Raw genomic sequence first — 11,353 nt, 5'->3', positions numbered from 1 at the left:
CTCGGGAGGGCCTGCACCCGGCCTGGTGCCAGGGTGAGGAAGCATCCCCGCAGTGCGGCCCTGGGCCCGTCCTGCAAACGGGAGTCCTGCCAACAGAGGTTGGGAAGAGGAGCCAGGAGCCAGGGCCTGTGGAGTGGCCCCAGGGGGGCCCTGGGAGGGGTGGGAAGAAAGGCAGTCGTTGAAACCCACACCACCACCCTCACTCACTTTCAACGCAGAGCATTTAACACCCTGCCATGGTCTTGTGACCCATGTTCACCGCCACAGTTTAACACACAGTAACATCCCGACTCATGTTTGCACACAGAATTTGTGACACCCTGCAGCCCACGGTCATTTACGGAACGCCTGGCCACCCCCAGCCTTAACAGGAACACTCAGAGTGTTGGGAACACTTGGAGACTGTTAGCCACTCGTGCCCTGCGGGATGGGACACAGTCACACAAACACGGGCCACTCCTCTGAGCCACACCCTGACAGACCTCCCTAGATCTGCAAGCGTAGAGACATTCCCTCAACACCCTCCCAGCCTCTGGGTTCAGAATGTGACTGGGTGACATACATCCATGGGGACAGGCTGACACAGAGACATGGTGAGTGCTACACAGGGATTCAACGACAGACACCTACCCGGGTAGCACTGCCACCACCACCGCTACAGCCAAGTCCCCCACTCAGGCATGGCACGTGGGCTTGCTTCTCACGCTGCACAGGCATAGGAAGCGTACACACACACACAGGCACACACACGCACGTGCGTGCACATGCACACTTTCATACTTCTGCTCATGCAGAAGAGGCCCAAGCCCTGATCCCAACTAATCTCACTCCAGCCCCAGCCTATCCCTGCTACACTCAGCCGTTCCAGTCCATGGTGGACCCTAGTGGGGGCTGGACATTGCTGAGAAGACCCCCGTGGGGGGTGTGGCCACCCCACTGGCCAGGAAGAAGGCCGAGGCCTGCGGTACTGGGCGGGGAGGCCTGAGCTCATCAGATTCCAGCCTGAGTGATTCACGGGAAGCGCCTGGGGAGGATCTGTTGGTGGGGGGGGAATGACCCAGGGGCTGGGGCTTTGGGGGCCTGGGCAGGCTTCAGACTAGAAAGGATCTGGGTCCAGAGCAAGCTTCCAGTCTGGGAGGGGGCTTCCTGAAGGGTGGCCCAGCCTGAGGGGTGTCTGCTGGGTCTGGCCCCTGGGAGGAGCTTAGGACACGGAGCTGAGCCCACAGGATGAGACAATCGGCCCCTCCCGCCCTCCCCACCCGGGGCCTGGGCCCCTGACCCCACGCCTTCCCAGCCCCAACAGCTGAGTGTCTTTAGCAGGGGTTAGGCCAAGGGTGGGGGGCAGGGGTGGGGTGACCTTCACGGCCATCTTGACCCCTTGGACCCTCAGGCCGGCAGCCGGAGTGGACCACAGAGGCTCTGAAGGGCTGGACCCGGCCGGCCAGTTGGGGCTGACAGGGTTACAGACCCTCGCTGCCCTGCCAGGCAAGGCCTCTGCCAGAGAGCCGAGAACACACGGCTGTCCCAGCGCCAGGGATGTTTTCCTGCTGAGATGGAGCCCTCTGCTCCTGCCACCTCCTGAGCCCCCTGCCTCCCTGGCCAGGCTGATGCTCAGAGGACCCAGATGCTCCAGTGGGGTGACAGGAAGAAAGGATGGGGCTGGAGGCAGGACGGGGGCTGCAGGAAGTGCCTTTCTTGGAACTCTGCACCAAAATAGCCCGTTCTGTCCCCACTCTGGGTCTCAGTGTCCCAGGGGGGAGATAAGTGTCACCAAGGAGACCCTCACCAGGGAGGGGCCTGAGTTGACCTTAATTGGGCTTTTGCTCACCACCCCCCTCCCCTCTCCTACCCCCACCGGCTCCCACCAAGCCTGCCTCAGGCTCTGCGCCACTTTGAAGTCCTAACATAAATATCATGTCTGCTTGGGTTCCCCTTCCCGGCCTGGTCACAGCCCCCAGACCTGGCTCCCACCCCAGCCAGCCCTGGGGGTGCTTGGCGAGCCAGAGTCACTGGAACAGGAATGGGAAGACGGAAGACGGGGCAGACACCAGAGGCGGAGAGGGAAGATACGGAAGTGGCCAGAGAACAGAAAGACAGACCCAAAAAACCAACAAGGTGACAATCCTGGGGAAGGAGAGGAGACAGAGAGACCCCAGAGAGTGACAGGAGCCCTGGAGACATGGGACTGCAGAGGGGGAAGAGAGAGGACGAGATACAGCGCAAGGGACAGTGAGACAGTGAGGGGACGAGAAAAGAAGGGAAAGTTCCAGGGTGTGGGTGGAGACGGGGAGGCTGACACTGGGGTAGCAGTGGGAAGGACACGGTGGAAAAAGAAACATCCCTGGTGACAGAGTGACCAACCATCTCCGTTTGCCTGGGGGCTAACAGGATTCCCAGCAGACAGGATTTGCAGGGCTGCGACCAGGAGAGTCCTCAGCAAGCTGGGACAGGTTGGTCACCCTCAGTAGCAGGCTTCTGCCAGATGCCTCAGGGACCACAGAGGCCTCACCCTCACAGCCCAAGAGCAGCAGAGGAAGGACAGGAACAGCAAAGGCCAGGGGAGTGGCCATTCCTCCTGGGATCCCCAGGATCAGGTAGTCCCTGCTCTGCCTCCACCCCGTGACCTGGGGCAAAGCCTTGTCCCTCTCTGAGCTGGGAGGACACTAAGCAGGGCAGCTGGGCTGGGCCGTTCTAGCTCTGCAGTGGGCTCCAGGACTCCCATCCTCGTAGGCAGATGTGGCCAGATGTTCAGGTCAGGCATCTGCCAGGAGAGGGACTGGGGCCCCAGCTGTGCCCAGGTTGGGAGATCCAGGGGAGCCATGTGTTTCTCTCTTCACAGCTGTGGGCACAGGTGTGGGCCGGTGGGGACACACACACATCACCCAGCTGCGTGCACCCTCAGCAATGCAAGCCCCGCGCAAGCACACACGCTCACGTGCCCACGGTCGTGTACAGACACCCAGGTACACCCACCAGCGCACTGTCTCTCTCTATGGTGGATGCCACCCTCCCCACCCCCTCCAGCTGTCAGAATCCCTTACCCCCCAGGGACTAGACCTGGACACACCCCTTCTTCCTGGGCCCCACCTTTCCCAAGCCTCTCCCTCCCATCCCGTCCAGTCCCCAGTGCCACCCCCCTTCCCGTGGTCTCTCCCATCCAGAAGCACACAGGGTGCGGCACCAGCACGTGGGGATGGGGAGGGGCAGGAGGCCAAAATTGCTGCCCTCCCTTCCCCCTTCTGCCCTGGGACCTCTCCCACCTCCCCTCCTGCGGCTCCCACCCACGACCAGGCGGCTCCTGCCCACCAGTTGGCCCTTCCTCCTGACAGCCTGAAGGCTGGGGTGGTTTGGGAAGAATTTAGAAATGGAGGGAGGTGGGGGGATGGGGACAAAAGGAAAAGGAGGAAAGGAGGTGATTTGTACACAAAGCAATGTGCTGGCTCAGCAGCGGGCCCGTGCCAAGGCTCTAGGACGCCTGCCCAGGGGGCGCCCCTCAATCATACTCACCCCCCCATCCTGGCCGTTCCACTGGGCTCTCTTCAGGCCAACCCCTCTGCAGGCCGCCTGCACCCCCACCCCCACGGGCCCACACATCGCATCCAAAACCACTGCCTGGCTTGTCCTGGTAGCTGGAAGACAAGGCTCCTTCTGGGGAAGTGGGCTTCCGTTTTCAAGCCCGTCTTAAGGTGAGCTCTCGCCATAAGGGCCACAATCAGGGCAGAGGACTCCAGCCTCCGAACCCACTCTGTGAGCAGAGCTCGGGGTCTAGAGCCACCTCCATCCCTGCGAGGAAGACACGGTGGCCTCAGAGAAGCCGGGGATTGTGGTAACAAGGAAGCATCACACGTGATCCCTGCCCATGGTTGCCCGCGCGGTCCTGCCCTCCTGGACCTACAGATCCCAAGTGGCATTTTGAGCCCGCCGTCCGTCGCGGTGTGGATCAGTACAAATTAGCACTTCTGCCTGAATCCCTGTAGCCAGCCATGCCTCTCAGCATCTTCTCTCACTCGCACACCCACATGCTTAGCCATCCATCCATCCATCCACTTGCTCCTTCTACATCCAGCCATTATCCGCCTGTCCACCGACGCACACATCCACACATTCTCTGACCACACCGCCCTTCCACCCACGTACACACTCATGCATTCACCGGTGCAGGCACCCATCTATCTATCCGCCCACCCATCATCCAAGCTTTTACTGCATCCATGAGCATCTTCTCTGTGCTAGGCGGGGAGCAAGATGAGTCAGGCTGAATGCGACTGACAGAAAGAGGAAGACCGCAACCAGCCCCTCTCTGTCCCCTCGCCCCCAGATCCCTGGTGCTGTGCCCACTGCACCCTGGTCCTGACTAGGGTTGGAAGTTGCTAGGTCACCTCAACTCCACCTCTCCCAACCTGGATGGGAGCAGGGGAATGCTAGGCACCCAGGTGCGGCTCCAAGCCTCATTCTCCACCCACAAAACCCTTAGCTTTGTTGGGGTCAGAGGTGCCCCACTCATCTCTACCCCCGCCCCCTCCTGGCTCAGCAGTCCCTTTACTTGCAAGTCAGCCCAGCCTGACCATCTGGAATCTGGCCTTTGACCCTCTTCCTCCTGCTTCTCTTGCCTGCCCCCCAACCCCTCGCCCCAACTGAGGCTGGAGTCCTGACCTCTGATCTGACCTGCCTACTCGCCAGACGGCTCGCAGCCTCCCCTCAGACGCCCCAGCACGGGCCATTGCCCGAATCATGACTGGGCCCACCACACCCTTGGATCAGGCTCTGGCCAGCCCCTAAGGAGCCTCCAGAGGCTGCCTCCCCCAGCCCGGCCCGCCCTGCTGCCCGGCTCTCCAGCCAGCTCCCTCCCCTCTCCCAGACTATTGCAACAACCTCCAGTCCCCCTCCACCCACCACACACCAGCCACAGGGAACTCCCATCATACCTCTTCCGCATGGCCCCCGCAGTGGAGGCCAGTCTTTGAGGGGTAGCTTACTGCCTTCCTGGCCAGGCTTCTACCCCCTTTCTGACATTCCCTCTTCACTACTTACAGTCTCTCTAGATGTCCCTCCTGCCAGTGGAGACCTTTGTATTCTCTAAAGGCATCTTGAGCTCCCCCACCCCAGCACTTTGTCTAGGCTGTGCCTTCTGGCCGTTGTGCCTTCCCCCTTCCTCACTTCCTCATGCCATGCCCAGCTCTCAGACCGTGCTTGATGGCTCCTCAGGGCACCGCAGCAAAAAGAGAACTGGAACGAGAGTCAGGCAGCCTTGGTTCTAGTCCCAGCCCTGCCACAAACTAGCTCTAAGACTCCCTGGGCCTCAGTGTCCCCTAGGTTTGCTGATTTCCAGGGATCTCCCAGTTCTGAAATGGTCTGACTTCTGGGGAAGGCGGGGCACGTGTGGGGAGCGGTGGGCTTTGGCTCCAGACAGCATCCTGGATCCCCCAGCACGGCCCTGGGCCGGGTTCTTCTTTTACCTGAGTCTCTGATTCATTAATTTGACAAATCCTACTGAGCAGCGCCAATGGGCCAGGAACTTTCTAGGCTCTGGGGATACAGTAGGGAGCAAGACACTGACGCTGCCCTCACGGATCTTACACGGTCTCCACTGGGGACATAACATTCAGCAATGTCTGGAGATAATTTTGATTGTCCCAACTGGAGGGATATTACTGGCCTCTAGGTAGAAGCCAGGGATACCGCTAAGCATCTTACAATGCACAGCACAGTCCCTACAAGAGGCAGACGTGGACCTGGTGAGTTTCACATACAGCCAGGAGGCCAGAGTAGTTGGAGCAGAGGAGTGAGTGGGAGTGGGAGTGGGGTAATAAGTTGAAGGGCAGACTGCATCAGCCTGGAGGCCATGGCCAAGATGTTGGCCTGTCTTCTGAGCGAGATGGGGGCCCAGACAATTCTGAGCAGGGGAGTAACCAGATTTGTCTTGGGTTTGAAAGGAATCCCTCTGGCAGGATGGAGAAGGCAAGACAGAGATCAGAGGAGAGGCTGTCGTAAGAATCTAGATGGAAGGGGACAGTGGCACGGACCACAGGTGGGTGGCAAAGAAAATGGCGAGAAGCAGATTGTGGATCTGTCCCGAAGGTGAAGTCAGCAGGATTTGCTGAGAGATTGGATGTGGGGTGTGGGAGAAAGAGGAGTCAAGGATGATCTCAAGGCTTTGGGCCTGAGCCAAGGGAAGGATGCACTGCCCCATATTGACTTTCCTCTCATGAGAAGGGGGATAATTCTATACATTTCACAGATGTAGACCTTAAAAGAACGACCTTCCGGGCATACAGCAAGCGCTTCAAAAGCCCTGGTTCTTGGGGGGGACTGGCCGGGGCTGCAGGGCCAGCCCTGGCTCTGTAAGGTGATTAGCAAAGCTGCTCTGGTCCCCACCCCCGACCCAGAAGTTTTGCTCGGAAGACTAAGGAACATTTCCCTCATGCTTTGCAGCTGACAAAGCACATTTACAAACAGCGAGAGCTATGATACAATAGCCCTGCTGAGCAGAAAGGCCCTGACACATTACCCCATTTTGTAGATAAGAAAAACGGAGACCCAGAGAGGGTCAGTGACTTCCCAGCAGTCACACAGCACATCAGTAGCAGAGCACTGAGGGGCAGAATCCCTCCTCCACGTCCCCACCCCCCTGGCTCAAACTTCTGCTGAGAGTGCAATGGGTGTTCACGGGTTAATCTGACAGCCAACTCCCCAGAGACCATCCTGGATGATGGGCTCAGTGCACATGCCTCCAGAGGCCTCCAAGAGGGGCGGGCAGAGGACCCTGGCCAGGCCCACACAGCAGCGTCTGGGGGCAGGGAAGCCTCCACACATGTGACGTCTGTGTCACATACACATGTATGTGTCATTGCGAGCTTCATGCCCATACATGGCCTCTCCCCAGTCCGTCCCCTCCCAGACAGCCCTGCTCACCCTGAGTGCAGCCTAACCCCTGCCTGGTCCCCCTCCCCCATGCACCCTGCCCTTTTGCAGCAGGAGCCCAGAGAAGCATTTCCTGTTTGGGGGCTGCCTCCTCCCCTTCTAAGCCCAGGTTCCCAGGGCCCCAGGCTGAGCAGAGGTGAAGGGAGGGCAGCCCCCTTCCCCCCCCCATCCAGCTGGAGCCAGGAAGCTTGGGGGTGGGGGCAGGTTGAGGCGGGAGGTTAGTTCATAAATGAGGGTTTGATGATGCCCATGCCTGACGCCTGTGTGATCAAGGTGGATCCCATGCAGGGGCTGCACACGGACGTGAGGGCTGTCTTGTGTGAAGACGTGTAGAATGTTGCCGCGCTTAAGTATGTGCGTCCAAGGGGCTTAGCGTGTTAGAGCCTGTACAAATCTGGGACGATGGGACCGTGCGAGCAGAGTGTTCTGGTGCGGGGACAGGAGCGCGCACACACGTGTGTGATGTGAAGGGCATGAGGTAGAGCGTGTGTCCACATGTATGACGAGCAGTTGGGCCCTGAGACAGTTCACAAGTGTGATGAGGTTGGTGTGTCCAGACTGGATCTCGGGCGAGTCTCTGGGAAGGGACCTCACCCCACCTCCAAAAGCCCCAGACTGCCGGAATTTTCTGAGGGTCTTCCAGCCTCCTGGGCAGGCGTTTCCCCCTCTTCTCGACTCCCAGGCAGCTCGCTGTGTCTCCCCCCACCAGCAGCCCCCACCTCTGCCCCCCGCCCGACTGCTTCCTGCTCTGGCCGCCCCGGGCCCCGGGGGAGCGGGAGCAGGGAGCTGGCAGCGGCCCCAGCCCACTCCTTACAAGGCCTGAGCCCGGCCCAGGCCCGCCCCCGGCCCGCCTGCCAGAGGCCCCAGTCCCTCCCCCTGTCAAGAGCTGCCGCGAGCCGGCCCCGGGCCAGTCGGGGGGCATCGCGATGCTGCTGCGCCTGCTGCTGGCCTGGGCGGCCGCGGTGCCCACGCTGGGCCAGGCCCCCTGGGCGGCCGAGCCCCGGGCCATCTGCGGCCCCGGCAGCTGCTACGCGCTCTTCCCGCGGCGCCGCACGTTCCTGGAGGCCTGGCGGGCCTGCCGTGAGTTGGGGGGCGACCTGGCCACGCCGCGGACCCCCGAGGAGGCCCAGCGTGTGGACAGCCTGGTGGGCTCCGGCCCGGCCAGCCAGCTGCTGTGGATCGGCCTGCAGCGGCAAGCCCGGCAATGCCAACCACAGCGCCCGCTGCGTGGCTTCACGTGGACCACGGGAGACCAGGACACGGCCTTCACCAACTGGGCCCAGCCGGCCACAGGGGGTCCCTGCCCGGCCCAACGCTGCGCCGCCCTTGAGGCGAGCGGCGAGCATCGCTGGCTCGAGGGCTCGTGCACACTGGCCGTGGATGGCTACCTGTGCCAGTTCGGCTTCGAGGGCTCCTGTCCCGCGCTGCCAGATGAGGCGGGCCAGGCAGGCCCGGCGGTCTACACCACGCCCTTCCACCTGGTCTCCACCGAGTTGGAGTGGCTGCCCTTCGGCTCCGTGGCCGCTGTGCCTTGCCAGGCTGGCAGAGAAGCCTCTCTGCTCTGCGTGAAGCAGCCTGAGGGTGGCGTGGGCTGGTCTCGGGCCGGGCCCTTGTGCCTGGCTGCCGGCTGTGGCCCGGACAACGGGGGCTGTGAACACGAGTGCGTGGAGGAGGTGGACGGTCATGTGACCTGTCGCTGCACCGAGGGCTTCCGGCTGGCGGCGGACGGGCAAAGCTGCGAGGACCCGTGTGCCCATGCCCCGTGTGAGCAACAGTGTGAGCCTGGCGGGCCGCAGGGCTACAGCTGCCACTGTCGCTTGGGTTTCCGGCCAGCCGAGGATGAGCCACACCGCTGCGTGGACACGGACGAGTGCCAGATCGCCGGTGTGTGCCAGCAGATGTGTGTCAACTACGTCGGTGGCTTCGAGTGCTACTGCAGGGAGGGCCACGAGCTTGAGGCTGATGGCATCAGCTGCAGCCCTGCTGGGGCCATGGGTGCCCGGGCTTCCCAGGACCTAGGGGATGAGCTGCTGGATGACCGGGAGGACGAAGAGGATGAACATGAGGCCTGGGAGACCTTTGATGGTAGCTGGACGGAGGTGCCTGGGATCCCATGGATGGAGGCCACGCAGCCGCCTGACTTTGGCCTGGCCTATAGACCTAGTTTCCCAGAGGAGGAAGAGCATCAGATGCCCTACCTGGACCCCACCTGGCCACCCCCACTTAGTGCTCCCAGGGTCCCCTACCACTCCTCAGTGCTCTCTGTCACCCGACCCGTGGTGGTCTCTGCCACACGCCCCACACTGCCCTCTGCCCACCGACCCCCTATGATCTCTGCCACACGCCCACCCCAGGCCCCTGCCCTTGAGCCCCCCATGATCCCTGCCAGGCACCCGGCTTTGCCTCCTGACCACCAGTTCCCCATGATCTCAGCCAACCATCCAGATCTGCCCTTTGCCTACCAACCCCCCATTGTCTCTGCCACTCACCCAGCACGGCCCTCTGCTCACCAGCCCCCAATTATCTCAGCCAAACATCCTGAACTGCCCCCTGTGTTTCCAGACACCCAGGTCACTGACACCCAGACCACCGCTCACGTGCCCCAGATCCCTGCTAACCACACTCCTCTGAATACCACTAACGGCGCCCATCAATCCCTTGTCACCCCAGATGTCCCGGCCCTCCAAGCCCAGGCCACCCCCCTTCCCATTACCTCGACTGTCCAGCCCCCTCTGACCACTACCTCCAGATCCCCTGTACTCCCTGCCCATCAAGTCCCCGGGTCCTCTTCTACCCAGACCCCAGCCCCCCACATTACCCTCACCTCAGAGCCTCCTCAGAGCCCCACTAACCAGACCTCATTCACCAGCCCTACACACCCCCATTCCAAACCCCCCCAAGTCCCAAGGGAAGGTGCCCGTGATGCCAAGTTGGCCCCACGGCTGCCCTCAGCAGCCCCCACAGCCCTGGGAGAGGCCAGTCCGGCAGGCCACAGCCGGAGGGATGACCGGTGGCTGCTGGTGGCACTCCTAGTGCCCACATGTGTCTTCTTGGTGGTCCTACTCGCACTGGGCATCGTGTACTGCACCCGCTGTGGCCCCCACGCACCCAACAAGCGAATTACTGACTGCTATCGCTGGGTCACCCACACTGGGAGCAAGGGCCCAACAGAACCAATGCCCCACCGGGGCAGCCTCACAGGGGTACAGACCTGCAGAACCAGCGTGTGATGGGGTGCAGCCCCCCCTCTGCGGGGTGGGGGGAAGGGGCGTGCATTGGACACATGGCCCAGGCTGCACCAGGGACCCATGGGGGCTACCCAGCTGGACAGAGGGCTTCCTGCTCCCCCCGGGCCCAGCCAGGCTCCTCTCTCAGTCAACTACCAGCCTCGACTCTTGGGAACTCTGCTCCCCGGCCCAGCACTCACGACAGAGGAGACGCCGAGGCCCCCAGGACCTCAGGGGGTGGGTGCTGGGGTCTTCTCCAATAAACGGGGTGCCAAACTCACCCAAAGTTCCTGACCCCCATTGATGTCTGAGGGGGAGGGTCTGGGAGGACTCAGCAAAAAAGAGGGGAGCTTCCTTCTGCTTGTCTGGGTCCCAAGGAAATAAGGTAAGACCCCTTAAGGGAGGGTATGCTTCCGAGATTCTCGGGTAAACAGGAGCCCAGAGAGGGCAGAGCCTTGCCTAAGATCACGCAGTGAGCCCAGGGGAGTGGGTGGTTTGGCATGGAGAGGGTTTCATATTTGTTCTTCTTTTTCCAAAACTCCAAGAAAGGGGGGCTGAAATGGGGGAGTGTTCTAGAATGAGAGCTTCTGCTCAACTGGAGCCAAACTGGGATTTAGGAGTCAAAGTTAAGCTCTGGATCTGGTGATTCTGGGGAGTGAAGGGTGTCTAGTGGGTGAGCTTCTAACTGTCTTCTGTTACTTGCCATCCCATCCCCACAGCCTGCCTAGAAGTTGGCACCTGGGGCCCAGGGTCACTCAAGGGTGCTGCCACTCCGCTGGGTTATAGGTGCTCTGAAGGTGCCCCTCCTCCCTGATCTGGAGAGGGGGCCGGAGCCACTGCCTCGCAGACTGGGATGGGGAGAGCACGGAACCTGGGAGAGATATCCCATATCCAGTTCCCTTGGCAGGCTTCTGAGCAAGGCTTGGGCCACATTTTGTCCTTCTCCATGTGGGTGGTGCTGGGACAGAGAGAACCCAGGAGACCAGAGCTTGAGCAAGTTGCTCAATGCAGAGGTGTCCCATGAATCCAGAAGGGGATGGGCAAAGATCACTGCCTGCGGGAACCTGGCAAACTGCTTCATCCTGGGCTCACTGCCCTGGGGACCAGCAGAGGCGGGACCTAGGCTGGGGAGGTTCCGGTTCCCACCGCCTCTGTAATTTTTCAGTTGCAGTCTCTAAGGAGCCTCTAATTAGGACGGAGCAGAA

General features: G+C 61.3%; 1 protein-coding gene across 1 annotated transcript; it reads left to right on the top strand.

Annotated features, from left to right (window-relative positions):
- The first annotated feature begins 7,798 nt into the window (after window positions 1–7,798).
- On the top strand, window positions 7,799–10,428 carry CD248 (CD248 molecule). Its single transcript, XM_002916680.3, has one exon. It carries the CDS (start codon window positions 7,848–7,850, stop codon window positions 10,149–10,151), a length of 2,304 nt encoding a protein of 767 aa, XP_002916726.2. The 5' UTR covers window positions 7,799–7,847; the 3' UTR covers window positions 10,152–10,428.
- Window positions 10,429–11,353: the final 925 nt, after the last annotated feature.

This window comes from Ailuropoda melanoleuca, chromosome 16, assembly GCF_002007445.2.
Source record: "Ailuropoda melanoleuca isolate Jingjing chromosome 16, ASM200744v2, whole genome shotgun sequence".
Taxonomy (NCBI): Eukaryota; Metazoa; Chordata; class Mammalia; order Carnivora; family Ursidae; genus Ailuropoda; species Ailuropoda melanoleuca.
This window is presented reverse-complemented; position numbering and strand designations above follow the sequence as displayed.

Coding starts and splice junctions, on each gene's coding strand:
- CD248 (XM_002916680.3), top strand. CDS start 7,848: ATGCTGCTGCGCCTGCTGCTGGCCTGGGCGGCCGCGGTGCCCACGCTG.